The sequence below is a fragment of the Pogona vitticeps genome, chromosome 10 (genome assembly GCF_051106095.1).
Source record: "Pogona vitticeps strain Pit_001003342236 chromosome 10, PviZW2.1, whole genome shotgun sequence".
In the NCBI taxonomy this organism is placed as follows: domain Eukaryota; kingdom Metazoa; phylum Chordata; class Lepidosauria; order Squamata; family Agamidae; genus Pogona; species Pogona vitticeps.
The window spans coordinates 25,207,933-25,226,968 of record NC_135792.1 but is presented as its reverse complement, the minus strand read 5'-3'; the positions used below and the strand labels follow the sequence as shown (position 1 = coordinate 25,226,968).

Here is a 19,036-nt window from a genome sequence, read left to right as displayed (position 1 = left end):
GAACGGAGCAAAACAGCCACCACATCGGCATTTCCCCCCCCCCCCACAGTTCACATCGTCTTTGTCTCCCAAGCAAAATTTGTGAACAGCCCTGCAACCCACAGGGTCACTGACAAGAAACAAACATAGGGAGTCGTACAGTTCGTTCACTTCACACAAGCTGTATCGGAGGAGACAAGATCAGATTTAACGTTGCCAAACAATAGAATGACTGTACCGATCAACAGCATTTTGAATAAATGCAAATAAAAACATTGCAATGATCAAACCCAGAGTGTGCTATGGCTTTTGAAACACTGAAGGAAAACCTCTTTAATACATATATTTTCATTCTCTGCCTTCAAGTAATGCATCAAACCCAGACTGCCAAGGGAAAAAATGAATGGCAGCCCAAATTCTAGATTAAAATTCCACCTGGCTAGTGAAGGCAATCAACCGTATCCTGCGCACGCTTATCCAATAGTAAGACCAAGTGAGATTAAAGGGCCTTACCCTTAAGAAAGGATGTGAACTCACCCAAGACAAAATGCTTTTTGTCCCATTACGGGTTCAACAGATACTTAAGAGTTAACAACAGCAACAATCCAAAGCAAGCCAGTGTGTTTGTTACCCAGGACAAAGGCAGAAGAATGGACACCTTTATTAGACCAATAACAAATTTCCAACCACATGGTCCTGTGTGTGTGTGTGTGTGTGTAAAGCATTAAACCACAACCCCACAGTCTGCCTGTAACCAGCTTTAAACTCACCTTAAGAGGATGGCTGGCAGACTTTTCCATGAATGTCTTGGGACATCCATTGATCATTTTTCTACACTGTTCACAAGTGACTGGCGCACAGCCAAAGAAGGGATTTGTAATCCATGAAAGCTTGCATTAATTTTTATAATGGTCTAATAAAGGCATCACATTCTTCTACGCCAGATTTAGAGGATCCTTAGATTTAATCATTTCAATGAAATGCAGTTCTTAGGTTTTTTATTTGTCCGAAAAGGGGGTGGCGGTGGTGGAGAGCGCGTTCTTCAACTGAACTACAACTCCCATCATGCCTTACCACTAGCAGTGTTGACAAGGCAAATGGAACCTGCAGTGAATAATATCTGGAAAGTTACTCATATATTCCGAGCCCTGTCTTTAACTGGACGGGCCTCTGATTTGTACAAAATATCCAAGTACAAAATATCCTAGTGACAAAAATTTACCCGAGGCCATGCGCCTGATTGCCTGCAATTTCCAGAAAGCCAGGCAGACGAATTTGAGCAGAGGCACAAAAAAAAAGCGCAGTTGTAACAACAACAACAACAGTAATATGCTGTCAAGTCAATTCTGATTGAGGGCGACCCTTTTTCAGGGTTTCCCCAAGCAGAGAGTACTCAGAAGTGGTTTCCCCTTTCCTTCTTCTGGGACTGTGTACAGCTGGCCCAAGGCTACCCAGGCTGGCTCTCTTCTTAAAGACCCAGTGGGGAATCGAACTCTTCACCTCTCGCCGGAAAGCTAGATTTCCAATTTGTCATTTGAAGAGCAGGCTTAGCCTGTTCAAACGGCCCACCAGCAAATTGCTGATCCACACAAAAATGGACCAAATTCTGTAAGCCACAAAGATATGGTGATAAAATCAAAATGCCTGTTCATCATATGCTGGCTGACATGTAAAAAGCACGATTTCCGTTTTTTTCCCCAAAATAAAATCAAAGAATATGACAGGTGGGAGAAGCAGAAAAACCCTGGAGGTTTGTAAACAGCCCCCCTGCCTCTGCGCTGCCCCCTTATAGTGCCGTTACGGGACTCCGGAGGAAAAACACAGCCCTGGGTAAGGTCAGAGCAATAGTCATCTGTGAACTCACACGCAGGTTAGTTCTGAGTGGAGTCCTACCAACCCCCCCCCCCCCCCCCGCGGCTCACATCCAAACCACTCTTTCTTTCCATTGCAGCCGTTTGTTTAGGAATGTTCTCAAAAGCTGTTCCCAATTCAGTTCTCACTTCGTCTTTTCCATATCTTTCTAGCTTTTCCATTCTTTCTTAACTCCTTCTTTCGTTCTTCTTATTCCTTTTCAAACCTTGGACTAAGGCTTAAAATGGGCACCATGTCACTTGGGTCATTAAATAAAAGCAGAGCTGCCTTAACAAGATATAGAGTGCAGGGGGACAATATTCCTCAAAACTGCGGATCAAACATCTGGAAAAGAAAATAGAGGCCGTGATAGAGGCAGTTGCAAAATGGCAATGTTTTGGGTTGGAATGGAGGAGACGTAACTGAACAAGTCCAATCCATGCTTGTCACCAGTGATGCACATCCAGTCTCGGTTAACTTGAAGGCACAGCTTTTCCATTGCTGGTGGGTTCTTACTGAAATCAGGTGAGCACGAATGAAACTGGTTTAGGCTGCCATGAAACACAGTCGGCACATGTTTGGATTATTGGTAAATTATTTATAGGTAAGAAGTGCTCTCCTCCCACAAGAAATATGGGGAGAAAGTAGTCCTTCTAGAGGGCGAGGATTTTCTAAAGCACGGAGAATGCTCAGAATAATAAATTTGACAGATTTCTTTCAGTTGGTGCAAAACCTACTCAAGGCAAGTTGCCTGATGGTGTCATACTTTTCAAGAACAAAGAATATTATGAGGCTGGAGGTGGGTCATAAAAGACTACTAATATAAGGAGCCATGACAAATCCCTGGGAAGACAAGTTACACACATTTTTGGTTGTCTTGCTTGGAAGAAAAATGCAAAGTGGAGATGTGATAAAGGTGAATAAAATAGACGGATCCTGTCCTTCCCTTAGAGTACCACGACTTGGGACCCATCGGTGAAGCTGAGTGATAGGAGATTCAAGACAGAGAAAGCAGAGTTAAATTACAAACACTCCTGAAAATATACTGTGATGCTGATAGTGGCGTTAAAAGAGAATTAGACACACTCATACAGGACACTGCTAAGCACAGGGTTATAGATTAGCTCCAGGGGATGATCACCAGAGATAAATAATTGTTGTTGGAATGACAAGTGGTATTTATCGGGATCTGTTTTATAAACCTTGGGTATCATCCATGGAATTCAAATGTTGTTGGGGTAACATCCTGAAGCAATCATCATTGAAGTATAGCCACAGTGAGGACCATGAAACTTTAACACACACACACACACACACACACACAGAGAGAGAGAGAGAGAGAGAGAGAGAGAGAATGCAGTGCCCTTTAACTCACTGATACAAAATCTCTCCATTTCCCCACAGAGAACCAAGTTCTTTTAGTCTGAGAGCTGGCACTCCCATCTCTTAAGGCCAGACATTTTTAGGAACCTGCATGGCAGGGGTGGGTGCAGCCAAAGCAATAGGCTCGTCCCCACTAGAGCAGCACATTTTCGCACGAAGCACATCCTTCTAGGAACTAAGACTTAAGAGCAATGTTTCAGCCATTTAGAGTAGGAGGAAATCCATACACAAAAAAAGCTGGGAAACTATCAAACCATGACTGTCTGGAACATCCAAGCAGGTCAAACTGGGAACTTAGGACAGGACAAGTTCCGAGGGCCTTAGGTTGCCAACCCTTTCACTGGAATTATAATTCTTATGTTCTACTTGTCAGTAATAGTGAAACTCAAAGGGGGGGAAAAAAAAGTAAATCCTGCATTTGAAAAACAAGTTCCTTCCCTTGAACCATTATGCTAGATTGCCTGCAAGGATAAATATTTGCTAACATATAAATATTGGTAAAATGGTATTTGGACTGGTTGGCTTTTATCACTGATTATGTTACACGTTGCCATCCTATTAATTTAGCTTTAAAAATAAATATATTTTTATAATGATACTGCATATACTTTTGCCATGATTTTAATTTAATTTTAATAAATGCTCGGAGAGGAAATTTAGTAAAGTCTACCTTAAATCATACTTAGGGTACAACTAACTCATGTAAAGTTGGGCGCTCAATCACAAGCTGTACTGCCCCCTTCCCAACGTAAAGTAGGAAAGTCACAAGAGGAGAAATATAACAACAGGTTTCAGGGCGACTAGAGGTTTTCCTCTGGGGCACCAAACACAACAGCCTTGTGGCTCCTTGAGGAGGAACTCATTTAACTGAGGCACAAGCTATCACACTTATTTGATGACGTGGGCTCTCATCCACAAAAAGATTTATTCCATAATAAATCTGTTCGTTTTTAAGACACTACAAAGCCTTTTCTCTCTGGACAGAGCCAACTCAAGCTTCAATTGAGTTAGGTCAGTTTTCTAAATGCCAATAGTAACTATCTCGCATGTCATCTTGGAAAATGTGGATTGTCCCAAACCCACATCTATGGAACTCATTGACCTACTGTTGGGATTCAGTCTCTGATTGGTCAACAGGTTTACAGGTATCAACCTGTGTTCATTCATGTTCTTATTTCAATTTGCAGTAGAGTTCCTTGAGCAACTTTTGCCATGCATGCTTCTCTCTGGGTGTGTTTACTTCGCCCAATATCTGTCCCACCTTGATATATGTGTGTGTCCAAAATCTCTTAAGACTCACCTTAATGTATCGGATTACGTGGGCTTCTGAATACCCAATTTGCAGGAGAAGTGGTTGGGCTTTAAAGATTCTTATACTCTTTCTTCCGAAAGGACAAGGCAACCTTCCCAATGCTGCCTTCTCCAGATATATGTGGCTACAATGGCAACTACCCCCACCCCACCCCACCCCGCCCCGATGTTTATGTGCGGCCAGCGTTCATCACACCTCTCCACCAGTGATGCTGCCTAGGGCTGGAGAGCAGCCGCCACTTCATGGTCACTGGAGAGCCACGGGCTACCCACACCAGCCACAGAACACAGACAAGAGCATGGCCGAACCCTGAGGCTGCTCCTTTCTGTCTCAGCCTCTCTCTGCTCTCTACTTTGGTTTACCACCTGAAGCAATGGACGGTGGGGAAGGTCAGAGACTATGTGGGGTAGCCGTACAGCAAGGGTGGTGTGAAAACCTGCATTGACGATGGCGGAGGACACCTCCCATCAGTTCCAGCCATCATGGCCCATGGCGAAGGATGATGAGAAGAGTAAAAGCACATAATTTAAAAAAAAGAAAAAAAGCAAAGAGCACTGCTCATATACCATCCCATGTTGTTTAAAGCACTCTTTCTACAGTTCAACGATGCAGGTTACATGTTGTTCCCCCACCTCCTCCCCCAGAAAGTTGGGCATTCAAGTTACCAACCCTCAGAAGGACAGAAGGCTGAGTGAACCTCGAGCTGGCTACTTGGGATTGGCCCTGGGTTGTGAGCAGAGTTTTGGCTGCAGTAATGCAGTTGAACCGCTGTGCTAATAGTTGAAAGTTCACTGCTGCAGAAGGGAAAAGGAATTTATAGCAATGGGGAAAGGAGCAACTGGAAATGTTTCCCACTAATTAGTCCCTGGAACAAACAGAAACAGTTCCTATTAATTACAGCGTCTCTGGGTCCATGTTTTAGATTTTGCTCTGCTTTGTCCAAAATGTTATGCTACACAGATTTTGCTCTAAATGTTACAAAACTGAGCCCCATGTTTTGTTCCTAAATCTGGTGACGACGGCCACCCGTTCGAGGAAACCCTTCAGGAAAGAAAAGAAAGCACACCTACCTGTCTTCATAGGGTCTCTCTGCTAATTAACGGGGGGGGGGCCATCCCTGCACCCCACCTCCGAAAGAAGAAACATTGTGAAAAGGGAAATAAATGGAAAACGAAAAGAGAAGGGGAAAGTAAAATAAAATGTCCAAAAACAAATAGAAACACAAGGGAATTTATTGTGGTTGACAAAAAATACATAATACAAAAGAAAAGAAAAGAAAAGTAAAAACTGGACCCATCCCCTAAGGGTGTGAACAACAAGCAGCAGGTCTTCTCAAATGTCTAATTCATGAGGACCTCCATCTGCACCAGCCGAGCGTTGGTGTCTCCCGAGGTTCTGTAAGGTATCATCCCAGCGAAGGTGATGAGTGCCCGAGCTTGAGAACGCAGTTGCTAAAAGGGAGGAGGACAGAAGAGAGACAATGTTGCTGTGATCAGGGGCGGATGTAAGGATTTGTGGGGTGGGGGAGAGGGACCCTTCTTTGGGATCTGCCCTCTATTGAGCCTCAAGGGCAATGACTACTCATCCCATGAACCCTTGCAACTCCCAGGGAGCACTGGGCCAGTTCCCTTCTTTTTGAAATGAGGAGAATGGAGATCCACATGGAAACCGGCTCTATGGGCTTTTTATTTTTTGCTTCATCTCCAGAATTCAGCTGAGACAATTCTTGCTGATTTTTGGGGAAATCCTTCCAAATATGGGAAGTCCCATGTTTATCAGGTTTACAGTGCAATACATATCCTCAAAGCAAATCACTAAGCTCAGGTTCAGACTGCTTTGAGCGTCCTTGCCCAAGGACAAAAAAAAAGGGAAGGAGCCATATAGCCAATTTGGGACAGGGAAAAGACATTGCAATCTCATGTCACGATTGCGTGATTAAGTCCATTACAGCAGTTGCCCACACCATGAGGTTTTCCTTAAAATTTATACTATACTGTTGAAAATTCAAAGTGTTTGCCTTTCTATTCTGCCTGTTTTAAAAGTCTTATATAACTCTAGAGTCCCTACAATGAGGCTGAGAACATTCCTAGACATGCACTGGATTCTATTTTAAGCAGAAAAATACACGTCATGCAAGTTATCACAGCCTTTGGAATCAACTGATAACATACAAAAACCTCTCAATATATTTTTACTACGACTTCCCATTGAGCTCTGTTTACAAAGTAAAACAATAAAACCAATTATGGTTTTTATGTTTTCTGCTCCTGTGTTTATGGGGGAAATCCTTTAAAGAAATCTGCTTCAGCACTGAAGCTATGAAAAATGAATTAAAACACAATGGCTCTTTCAATATATCTCTGTACTGCTTTCTGCCAGAAATAAATGTCAGTGCATTTAACAAGGCCTTCCTCAGCACATCGGAACGACTAGGCATGGATCCTCTCCCCCATATTCTTTCTATCCGAAAACAATTTTACCTGAATCCTTGTTGTACTCTCTGAAAAGGTTAAAGGAAGCCTGGAGGTGCCGGTGTTCTATTTGCTATAATTATTTAATCAGAGACCAGCGCAGGAACACCACCCAAACGGAGGCACCAGCCATTTCGGCAGCAATTACGTTCTCCTTCCTTTCTCAGACGGCACAAAAGTGCCCTTGGGCTCTAATGAAACCCTGAAACAAATCAACAGATTGTAGGGCCTGCAGCAACACTGAAACTGCTAGTTGTGTGTTTTCCTAGGGCGGGCTGACCTGGCAGAGGAGAGCAGATTTAACTGTGAATGAGACGGCGCTTCTCAACTCCGAAAACTAACATACAGGTGCGCGTCTTTCAGTGTATCAGTAAGTTGAAGCGGAGTTTGTCAAGGAGAAAGAGAAGAAGGGTAGGTGTGCAGAAGCCCACATGGCACAGAAACAAAGGGAAGCTCACCACAGAGGGGCACCTTCCACGAACCCAAACCCTCGTGTGAATACGACGTCACACACTCCCAATATTGAGGACTGAGGTTATCAGTTATTCGCGTGGTGCAGACAAGGGATCTGCGGTTTTGTTCAGAGTCTAATTTGGTGATTTGGATTCTGGATCTGATTCAGATTGGTCTGATCTAATTTGGACCATTTCAAATCAGTGCGATCTGTCTGAAACCGTTGTCTGAAATAGCTAGTGTCTTGCTATAGACTTCCAATCTCTCTTGAGCGGTGGATTAACGGGGCGGCAAATCAGTTTCTTGTCCTCTGCCGTCTCAGTAAAAGGACAGCCGGGCTCCTTTGTCCTTAACATCTCGCTGCCTTGAAGACAGGACAGGTCATATGTTGCAAAACATTTATTTAGGCACAAAACATTTATTTAGACACAAGGAAGAGCTTTTGATTGTACATCAGTTCAGCTCAAGGGAGAGGGTTTGGTCTTGAATCAAGAATATTTGCTGCTAGAGGATCTAAAAGGTCTTACTGTTCACCTTCCGGCAAAGGAAGGCTTACCTTATGAAAACAGAAACCTCACAACAACTGTAAAATAGCGCGGAGTCCTGCGCCGTAAGTTCCAATATACTAATATATCCGACAACCTTGCCAACCAGAACAGAGGCGATTAATTTATCTCTCCGACGCCCCCTCTCGAGGGGTTTAGGGCAGAAACACCTACCGAGTCTCGGTCTTCGATGACGCGTGAAGGCCTAGCGGGGGTGGCCGGGCCGGTGCCCTTCAACCTTTTGTACTGGTTAAACAAGATATTCATCGTGGCGAGGAGCACCTCGGACAAATTCTGCCTGATCTGAACAAAGAGACATAAAAGACGATGAGAATGAAAAACGAGGTGGGGAGAACGGTGAGCCTACGCGGTCGCCCACCCATTGGCGAGAGCTGTAGGCTGACGTCTCCCGATACCCCCACACTTTGGGACACGCCAGCCTAAGACTGGGGTACATTCCATACGTATTTACGCCATCTGTCAGTCATTTCCTCAAGTTGGTTCTTTCTAACAGATTTCTGCCACTAGGAGCCTCCTTCCCTTATTCATTTGGACAGAGGGTACAGAGAAAGGGAGCTGGTGATGTTTCTTCCAACAGATTCTCCCCCCCCCCCGCCAGAAAAATACTTGGAACTTTGGCTGAAGGTAGATCCAACCCATGAAGGCCACCCCTGCTCTGGGGAAAGAGGCAGGCCCTAGGCTCTCTGCCAGCCGAGGAATGGTGAGAGAGGACAAAAGTAATGGAAGAAAACCCTCCCTGAGCTGCCAGACACTCCTGTACTCACACAGGACCTGGGCAAATGACACTGTTCCTATTGTTCCCTGACGGGAACTTCTCGGTGGCACTGGCGGGGGTCTCTGTGCAGGAGGGATGAGGCAACAAAGGGCCTTCTTAAGAGTCAGAGACACCTTCCTGTGCCCCCTGCGCAACAAGGAAGACTGTGAAGGGGTGTGTGTGTGAAAGGCGTCTTACTTACTTCATCGCTGAAATTCCGGAAGGCTGCTACTCTTTCTTCCACGTATTCCTGGCTCAGAGGGACCAATTTGAGCTGTTCAATGATCTAGAATGAAAGACACATGAATGAGCCCACATAATAAGAAAGGAGAAGAGAGGTCTCACTGGAAAGGACTATAATACAAGGAAAAGTGGAAGGCAGCCAGACGAGAGGAAGGCAGGAAATGAGAGGCATGGTTTCAGTCAAGGAAGCCACAGCCTCCAGTTTTGTACGACCTGTAGGGGGGACTACTGTTCATAACGGGATCTTCTTCTGGAGATCATTCATGCAATAATACGGTTGTATGTTGGAAACAACTTGATTGCAACATAATAAATTGGGGTGGTGGTGTTACAATGCATAGACTATGTATAGGATTCCTCCCCCTCCACCATAATTCTTTCTACATTCCTCCCTTCTGCACCATTACACATACACAACAGGACTTCCCTATCCGTGGGATCAGTATCCAATGAGTCACTTATCCGCTGCCTGAAAACAATAAATGAAAAACCCCAGGGTGACTGAGGATCTGGAGTCCATCAGGGCTAGAATGATGAGCTTTCAGATCTTGGCTCCGACCTCTGGGATCTCTCCACCTACCCGGCCACTTTCTAGTTATCTTTGACCTGGCACCGTGATAGATTCCCCAGTCAGGTTGGCTGGACCTGCCAACATGGGCTCCTGTTGCGAGAAGACACGGGATTGGGCTCTTTGCCATGTGCTTCCTGAATTAGAAAGCACAGAATCATGGGGTTGGAAGGGGGCTCTAAGGCCGCCGAGTCCAATCCCCTGCTCAAGGCAGGGACCCCAAATCAAAACAGATCTGACAAGAGGGCTGCCTAATTTTCTATTGCCTCCAGCACTGGAAGACTCACCACCTCCCGAGGTCATGGGCTCCATTGTTTTACTGCTCTAACAGTTGTTTTTCCTGATACTCAATTGAAATCTGGATTCCTGTCACTTGAGCCCCTTATTATGTGTCCTGCACTCCGGGATGACGGAGAACAGATCCTGCCCCCTCCTCTGCAGGACAGCCTTTCAAGTCTTTGAAAACTGTGCTCCTATCTCCCCCTCCATCTTCTTTTCTGATGGCTAAATAAACATGCCCGATTCTTTCAGCCTGTCCTCCTTGGGCTTGGTTTCCAGCCCCCTGGGTCATTCTGGTTGCCCATTAAGTCTGAATCCTGGTTGTTTCTGTCTCTGTTTGCCTGCCTATGTCCTGCACCGAGTACGCTTGCTGCAAGCATTTTGGCTGCTCTTCATGGGAGAAAGGGTGCTGGACTGGATGGCACTTAAATTGTGTTCGTTCTTGCATTCCCCAAAGAAGACTTGAAACTCACATCAAATGCCTTGTCAATGTGACCGGCATGGTATTCATCAAAAAAGGTGATGAGGTCTAACAGAAGATAGAAGGTAGAGTCGATGGCCTTCTTCGTACTTATCCCCTGTGCTTTATATCTGGGGGGAAAAAGAATAAATCATATTTGCACCTGATCTATGGAAACTGCATCACTGTAAGTATGCAAATGGTTACTTTCAGGCAGCCAAGCACTTAGAAGGGTTATTATCTTAGGAAGGAGTGACTATTTACACTGTGCTTCAAAATTCTTCTTGCACTCTGCCATGGTGGTCCCGAAAGCAGTGGTGGGAACATTTGACCCCCCCTTGGGGCAGATGCCCCTCTTTCCCCACTGTGGTCCTGGCCCCGCCGTGGCTGGCAGAGTTGCTGCTGAAACTCTGGAGCAACCCAACGGGAGGGTTGCCAGAGAGCCCTTCCATTCCGAAGACCTTGTTCCACCCCATCTTTGGGAACCCTACCCAACTCGTTAAGTGTTTCTGGAGAGCAGGGTTGCACTGATGGCTGTGGTGGCCATGATTCTGGCAGTGGTAGCCTAGGGTGCTGAGTATTGGCAGTGAGGGACTTGGGGGGTATAAAGAGGAGGTCAAGGGCCCTACGTGACCCACCTGTTGCCTACCAGTGCTTTGTGCCACGCTTGTGAGGTGCATTGGACTTATTCCCCCTACACGATCGAGTGAAGGAAGAGCATCCGGTCTACAGCTCTGCCTAGTGAGCTTATAGCTGAGATGGCAGCTGTTGGAATCCAACTGGCTCCAGGAGTCAGTGGCTGCACCAAAGGCCACCCCCTCCCTCTTCTCCACATTCCCTTCCCACACTGACTACTACGTGAGTCGTGGCTTGGGGGCTGAAGATGAGTTCTGCGTCTCCTCCTTGAGCGCACCGCAAAAGGTGCTTCTCAGACCACAGTCAACGAGGTCCGGATAGGCAAGCCAAGGTTTGACCCCCTCTTTCCAGGTCTTCTTACCTCTCGGCGATGGAATGCGCCATGTTCTTCAACCTCTCCTTGTTGGACTGGGGAGCGCTGATCTGAGCGACCACGGGACTCAGCAACTTGTTCATCAGGTCAAGCACTTTGTCCGGGTTCTGGGGAAGAGGCACAGGCAGGGGGGGGGGGGAAGATGGCGACTACAGAGCCTGGTTCCACTCAATGAAAAGCAAAAAAAAAAGCAAATCCCTAAAAGGCAAGCCCTGGGGGTGAAGGTGACAAGATTCAGGGGAGCTTCTTTACAAAATGCATAAGCCCTCAAACAGTTTGACATCTGAAGTGGCTAAAGTCTAGGAAAATAGGAGAGAAGCTTTAAGGAAGATTCTTGACCTGTATTTGTGTTGGGGTAGCCCTCGGTATAACTTAGTACTACACTTTTGATTTTAGATCACTTTAGTTCCCAGGATTTAGTACTGCTCTGACTGGCCTATGTGGGAACCGAATGCTCTGCAAGACAGAATTTTGGTCTGACCCAACACGGCCTTTCAAATCTTCTTTACCTAGTTGTGATGGACAAAGAAATTAGAAAATTAGCAGGGAGTGCACAAGACAGCAGCAACCTGAGAACCTCTCGGCCTTCATTCTGCAATATACCAACATGGTTTTGACTCCTTATGGCTCTGTCTGATGAAGGCCACATAACAAAGGTAATGGAGTCAGAACTTCAAAGATCGGGGCCAGGAGCTTCACTGCCTCTGTCTTTCCTTTATTTCACAAATCCAGAAAGATATGGAATGTCGACAGGGCTCCTGTCGGTCCAATGGCTGCAAATCCAGTTCCCATTCCAAGAGATCAGACGTCTTTCTAACTCATTCTGGCCAGTTGAAATAATGACATGGACTCGTGCCCCACCCCCACCCCCCTACCGACCACTGGCTCACCTTGGCAAGGTCATAAAGTTTGGCAGCTTCTTCAAACAGTCCTTTACTTTCTGCTACGGAAGCCACTTTATTGATAATGGGTTTGGTGTCTTTAGTGAATTTGTCAATCACTCCAGGCTGATGGTTATGAAGACAAAGAGAGATCATGGGATAAAACACTGGGACCACAGAACAGTTACAAAGTCTTGGACTAATAAAACCTTTTTTGGCACAAAAGATTATTTTCTGCTCCCCCTCCTCTGCCTTTTTCCTGTTACTTCTAATGCCCTACTGGAAAAGCTCAGGGTTGGGGAACCTTTGGCCCGGAGACGTCTTGATTTCTACTCCCAGAAGCTGCAACTAGCATGCTCAAAGACATGGGATTATGGACACTGTAGTCCAAAGCACCTGGATGGAGAAAGAAAGACCTCACATACCTGCTTGGGCTAGTGGCCCTCCACTTAACAACCCTGAACTCTTTTGCTCTTCCCCCTTTTTTAAATCTAGAAACACGTGACTTCCTTATGTATGATCTGATTTATACGCTGCAGAACAAAGGCTAAAAGATACACCTTAGGGGACCTAAGGTGAGGAAACTGCTTCTTTCAATCCCTTCAGATATTGGATATGCTCACAGGGATACACACCCGTTATATCTTGCTTAGTGGACTGCGATAAGCTGGACAAGCAGCTACTTTAGAAAACCATTCAGGGCCCCCAGGTGGCTGACCACCAGATATACATAATGCACAGAACACAATGCAGATTAAGTGGAATTAATTGCAAGGAGCCAAGGGTAAAAAAACTCAGCTCTGAGAAACAAGGAGAGAAGATGTGAAGACAAGAACAAGAAAACAGCCCAGCCAGCACTCAAATGTTGGGATGGGAGGGAGACTTACTTTTCGGCTGCCATCATTCTCCAGTTTTCCAAGAATCATATCAAACTATGAATACAAATAAAAACAAAAAGAAGTTAGGAAAAGTAAGCTAAGTGTTCCAAGACTCCAAGGGACGTTCAACGCTGGGCTTTAAGCTGTATTCAAATTAGACAATAAAGCCTCAGAGTGGTTACACTCACATTTGCTTTAATAAAACAAGGGTACATTTTGGACTGTGCACAGAGTCCACGAAGAATGCACGCAGCACACCAGATAAGCTAGTTGAAGTCCAGCCGATCAGCCGTGGTGGGCAAGCATCTTACAAAAAAGCCCATTCACTAGAATGGATTTCAACTCAATAACATGGAATGCTGCCTCTAGAAGGGTCTCTTGAAGAAGCAGGCATTAGTCTGAAGCCAGGGAGGGGGGAAAAAATCCATTTTTTGCATACCTCTCTGCTTTCAATCACCAGCTCACTCACACAGCGCAGGAACATGTTCTCCCCTTGACTGTCCTTCTCATTCCTATAAAAGAACGGGAAATGACCAAAGCTCTGTAGATTATCTGTTTTTATGCAGCAGCTGTTAAAACAAGATCAGCCCTTACAAAAAGCTGCAGTGGAGTCATGGTGGCTGAAGGACCTCACCTGAGGAAATAAAAATACTGCAGGGCTTCCCGGGGGTCAGTGGACTCAAACTTGCGTGTGTAAAGCATCAGCAGACGAACAAAATTCAGACGTCGAATGGCCGGGGGGTCACCAGCCTCGTGGCTCACTGAAATGTTAAAAGAGACGTACGAATCAAGCAACGGTCCATACGTCTCAAGCATTTGTGTGCCATAGTTTGGCAAACAAGATTGCAGGAACTACTTTTCTATCCCCTGCCACGGCAGAATTAGCAGCTCTCTGTACTGTAATCTGTGCCACCAAATCTCCAGGAGCTTTCTCCCTTTCTTTCCCTTCTGTTTGTATCAGAAAAGAAGCAGGTTTTCTGCCCAGCAATCCTATAAGGCTATATAGGCTTAGGACCTCCATACTTGGCAGAATGCCTTCTCCCACCTAGATCTACTCAAGTTACTTGCTATAGCCAGGAAAGACGGCTGAGGGGCCTGACGCCGAGAGAGGCCTGGAAAGAAAGAACAAGAAACTGGGCCATCTTGGCAGTGGCCCCTCAACTATGAAACACCTTGCCGCCGGAAGTCACCCTGGCGCCCTCGCTGGGTGTTTTCAAAATAACTCTAAAAATAACGGCCATCTATGGCTCAGAAGGTTTGTTTCATACTCCATAGAGATTACCAGTAAGGCCACACATCCCATGAAAAGACCGTGTCTAGAAGGGAAGGCCAGGCAAGGTCATTCGAAAGACTCACACAGCTGTGCGCTCTGCCCAGAAGATTTCAAGAGCAGCTTGAGTTCGAAAAGGACCAACGCCACGTGGACAGCATGGCAACGCAAGCGTTCCGTGCGAAAGAGGAAAGCGGTGGCGGCTTCGAACTGGGCTGTCAGGAACAATACTTGGAAGTAAAGGAAGGGCTGCTGATTCACGGCAAAATGCGATTCGCCTGAGGACAGGAGGAGACAAAAGGAGAGAGCTTGTCAGGGTTGGCACTTGCAAAGGTAGACACGGCTGGTCACAAGGCATCCATGCGGTGCAAAACTGAGCAAATACACCAGGAAAGCAGAAAAATCAACATTGTTGCAGTACATCTATCAGTGATTTAAAGGGGTCATCACTCAAAGCATAGAGTGGTCTATTAGGCCAGATAGGCGGGGTATAAATCAAATAAATAAATCAAATAAATCAAATAAATCAAATAAATCAAATAAATAAATAAATAAATAAATAAATAAATAAATAAATAAATAAATAAATAAATAAATAAATAAAGCCTGCTTCAGATTTGTAACAAATCTGTCCACCCATCTCACTCTGCAAACACCACCCAATGTGCACATGAATGTATGTACATGCAATACACACACAGAGCGAGACTTCTATAAAATCCCATGTCCACATTGACTTACCATAGTCTTCAAGCAGTTGTTTCTGGAACTGGGACAAAGTCAGTCTGTCTTGTGGTGCACTGGAGCCATCATCATCAAAGGAGACCTGATTCAACTAAACACAAGGGGGGGGGAATGTGTTTCAGTTAAACCCTCCTTGTCCAATGGAGGAACGCTCCTTAGAAAAAAGGGAACGAGTAACAAAGAGCAGATAAGACCAAATAAAATCAAGTGAACAACACAGGTGTGAAATCTTGGAAAAGGAAAAGGAAATTTCCTGCCAATGGCCTGGTGCCTTTAAATCTGTGGCATACAACTAACTCCATTCCTTTCTCAAGCACCGATTCATATGGCCGCCTCCAGCATGTCCCTTCTACGTCGCTTCGGTTTTTCATCTATACAAGGGGAATAGATGTGACGCGCCCTGCAACGGTGCCCTGGGGGGAGAGCTAGATTCCTGACTTCCTGTAAGCTCTGTAGCCAGATACCCACCTTAAGAAGATGACTGTTCATTCTACTAAAGGTTATTCATGCAAAGAGATGAAGCTGATATCCTGAGCAACTGTAAATGACTCTGGTGAGGAAGCTCAGGTGGCACACCTTCACCTATGCTAATCCCTCCAAAGTAAAGAGAGTGAAGAAAGCAGGTAGGCTTCTGGATGAAATGGGAGTTCAACCTTTGAGGCACTGGGACACAGAAGACCCAGCCCTTCGTCCCTTGAGAGACAGTGGGACGCCCAAAAGGCCGGCTCTACCATTTTGTTGACGGAGGCGGCTGTTTGTTCCGGTGCTGAAATGCCAGGAGTGGCAGACACCCCTCCCCCACCACCCGAGGATCCCGTCTCCCTTCCGTCCACGTGGGTCCTTTTGTGGCACCGACAGCCCCTGGGCTGCATCACTGATGCCATTTCCCAGCAACCCTGCCCAGTGTACCCTCCCTGGGAAGCGCACAGAACAGCCACTATGACCTGGTGAAGAATTGTTTGCCGAAAAACGGTCTGGTTCCACCTAGCGCCTCGTTAGAGGGAGAGTCCCGAGGGTTGGGAGGCAAAGCCACAGAGAACGGCAATGAAAGGGAGACTCAGCAGGAGGAAAGATTTAAAGGAGTCGTCGTGGCAACTGTGGCTCTTCCTCTCTCGTATAACTCAGACCACTCCCTGGCCTCTTCTACATTCAGCGATGGAGAAGAGATGCATGGTTGTGCAGAAGTTGCAAGCCCTGTTCACTCCTTCCCAGTTTTAGGAAACCACACTTACCTTTAACCAAAGATAGTCTTCCGTCTTATCCACCACTTCGCTGTGGTTATCAGTGATATCGCAACGGCCCAGGATACAGTAAACGGCTCTTTTGTACGGGTCGGTGTTGTTCCTCAGGGCTCGTCTGTAATGAAGGCGAACTTTGTTCTCGGTGGCAGGAGACAATCTACGATCAAAAGAGGCAGTGTTCTTAAGACAACGCATCTTCAAGCAAGACAGCCTCACGGGCTTCTTGGTCTCGGCCAAGCGGCTGCACCACGCTCCTGGCTCTAAGCTCCCCAAAACTCGGCCATGTTTTTCCTCACATATCTTCGCTGCAAACTGCTCAGAATGCAAAGCCCACCTTGCCCACAGGGTAAATAAATATGGGGAACTCCATTACCTGAAACTAGCTCCTTTCAAGTTCTGAGTTTTGCAGCCACGGGTTCAAAGCTCAGAACTTGTCAGATGGGCAACTCCGAAAACAGTCACTTAATTGGCCCTATCGTGCACCCGTCCATTAGGCTAACCTTTCCCCAGAAGAACCGGGAAGATTGCAGAAAACTTTGACCTCTGAATCCTACCTACGATTTCTCTCCAGTGTTTTCTCTTCTACCCCAGAGGCATTTTCTTGGCCTCTTCTGGAAACACCCACCTACCTTTTGTCTTTGCTGTGTATGTATTCCTGGAACCAGCTCTTGAAATCTCCCAGCTGGTGCTGTGCTCGATTCACCACTTGCAAGGCTGCCATTAAATCCCCACATCTCATGCAGTAGTAAATGAGCGCCCAAACAGGGTGACCTTCTACTTCCCCATCCTGGAAAAAGCAAACAAACACTGGGGATAAGTCTCTCTCTCTCTCTCTCTCTCTCTGTGTGTGTGTGTGTGTGAGAGAGAGAGAGAGAGAGAGAGAGAGAGAGAGAGAGAGAAAGCTTAGTTTCCAGAGGTGGGGAAAAAATCAGTCCAACCAGCACCGTTTCAGACTGTGAAGGAATGAACAGAAGAATGGATCCAAAACACTCCCAGAAAACTGAGTTTTGAGGAGAAGCATTCTACGACCTCTAGCTTTCTCCTTGACAAGCTGGAATTTTTCAGTTTTCAGAGGCTTTCCCTCTGAAAAATAAATTACGGAATCACCTTGCACCAACTGCAGGCTTCCCTAAAGGGCAGCCTTTAGAGGAGGTGAACGGGACTGCTCTGCTCTTTCTCCCTACAAGCCAGGCACACTTCCCTGACTCTGCTCCCTGCGGGAGGGTGGGGGGGGATAGGATCCTCTGGAACAAAATGGCACAGGGAAATGCCTCCTTCGCATCCAGTTCACAGAAGCCTCTGCTAAGTCCCAGGGCCATTCTGTGACCAGAAGGATGCCGTTTGGACACAAGACATGATCTGTCTTCGCCGGGTGGAGCTCTTCTTTGGAAGACCAGAGGGATCCACCACCTGGTGCCCTTGCAACCAGAAAGCGGCTTCAAACAGATATTGCTTCCTGTTTCTACTCACCGATAGACCCTCTAATTTCTGCACCCGTGAGCCAGGATCCCCTGAATGGGTTAATGCCATACTGCCTCAAAACGATGGCTGCCGCAGCCAGGATAACACCTACCTGGAGTCCCGGGACAGACACAGGGAGCTTGATGTTCAGAAAACTGCGGACTAGTTGGTAGGTTCCCGGCACACCGCCCAGCTGCGCTTGGTGCAAGTTTCCAAAGACCGTCACCAACGTATAGTTCTTGTAACTGCAAGGAAACAGCCAACTGCCATTCAGTACAAAATCTCATCCATCCAACTATTTTATGGATTCAAATAACGGAGGGTTTTTCTGCCTTCCCTTAAAAAGGATACTCGCAAAGAGACTCAGGAGTTTCAGAAATAAGAGCAATGGACATTAAACACCAAAGTTGGAAGAGTAAAATATTTCCATTCAGTTCTTTATTTTGTAATCACAGGCCCATGCAAAAACCAAATGCGAAAAACACACCCCAGAACAGACAAGGTCTCTAGAAGAATTTATATAAGATACAACGCAGTGGCCCAGATTCTGTTGCTTAGTGCAGTAAATTGCACTCAAGTAGCCCCACTGAATCAATGGGGATCTGGTGAGTCAGCTCCTCTGTAAGTTCCACTGATTGAAATGTGTCTACTCTAGTGACATCTACTATACTATGCAATAGGAGTTTGGCCAGTATATGTACTATAATAACTGAGAACATAAACATTAAAATCAGGTGGCATAATAGATTTCATTAGCATGCACAGTAAATTTTTTATCATATGTAGCAATGTCAGAAAAGCAAAACAGGTTGAGGCACAGATAATTCCCTTCTGAACCTTAGAACCAGAAGAAAAAAAAAGAAATCTGGCTACTCTTCATTGTAGATTTACTTGCACCTGCCATGAATACCACTGAAAAGTCCCACTATTTCAAGAGAATGGGGGATACAGTAAAATAAACTATGTAAGTTCTTAAAGGAGCAAATTAAGCAATGCTGAGCCAACACAAACACAAATGCTGGCCAACAAAATTCCCCCTGTCTAAAAAGGCATGGAAAAAATAAATTTACGGAGTAGTGTCCGAAGCTCCTAATAGTGGGTGCCAGGAGAGCAGTTCCTCAGGGGTTGGAGGAGTGAATCAAAAGCTGATGCCCCATATTTGAGAAGATCTCACTGCACCTGAGCCACCACCAGAGATGAGATAAGTGCCACTTGGACGACACCTACCAGAAT

General features: G+C 45.9%; 1 protein-coding gene across 5 annotated transcripts in view; it reads right to left on the bottom strand.

Moving 5' to 3' along the window:
- Positions 1 to 5,739: 5,739 nt before the first annotated feature.
- The window catches only part of NUP93 (nucleoporin 93), a 68,194-nt gene continuing 54,897 nt past the window's right edge, over positions 5,740 to 19,036 (bottom strand). For all 5 annotated transcript variants that reach the window (XM_020806125.3, XM_078380465.1, XM_020806128.3 and 2 more), the window contains 14 exons: positions 17,916 to 18,048; positions 16,972 to 17,129; positions 16,334 to 16,499; positions 15,099 to 15,192; positions 14,444 to 14,635; positions 13,722 to 13,848; positions 13,527 to 13,599; positions 13,097 to 13,141; positions 12,219 to 12,335; positions 11,317 to 11,435; positions 10,333 to 10,450; positions 8,972 to 9,055; positions 8,169 to 8,297; positions 5,740 to 5,976 (listed from right to left, as the gene is read on the bottom strand). In XM_020806125.3, coding sequence (XP_020661784.3) covers positions 5,866 to 5,976; positions 8,169 to 8,297; positions 8,972 to 9,055; positions 10,333 to 10,450; positions 11,317 to 11,435; positions 12,219 to 12,335; positions 13,097 to 13,141; positions 13,527 to 13,599; positions 13,722 to 13,848; positions 14,444 to 14,635; positions 15,099 to 15,192; positions 16,334 to 16,499; positions 16,972 to 17,129; positions 17,916 to 18,048 — 1,666 coding nt within the window. In that variant the 3' untranslated portion in view covers positions 5,740 to 5,865. The remainder of the gene's footprint in view (positions 5,977 to 8,168; positions 8,298 to 8,971; positions 9,056 to 10,332; positions 10,451 to 11,316; positions 11,436 to 12,218; positions 12,336 to 13,096; positions 13,142 to 13,526; positions 13,600 to 13,721; positions 13,849 to 14,443; positions 14,636 to 15,098; positions 15,193 to 16,333; positions 16,500 to 16,971; positions 17,130 to 17,915; positions 18,049 to 19,036) is intronic.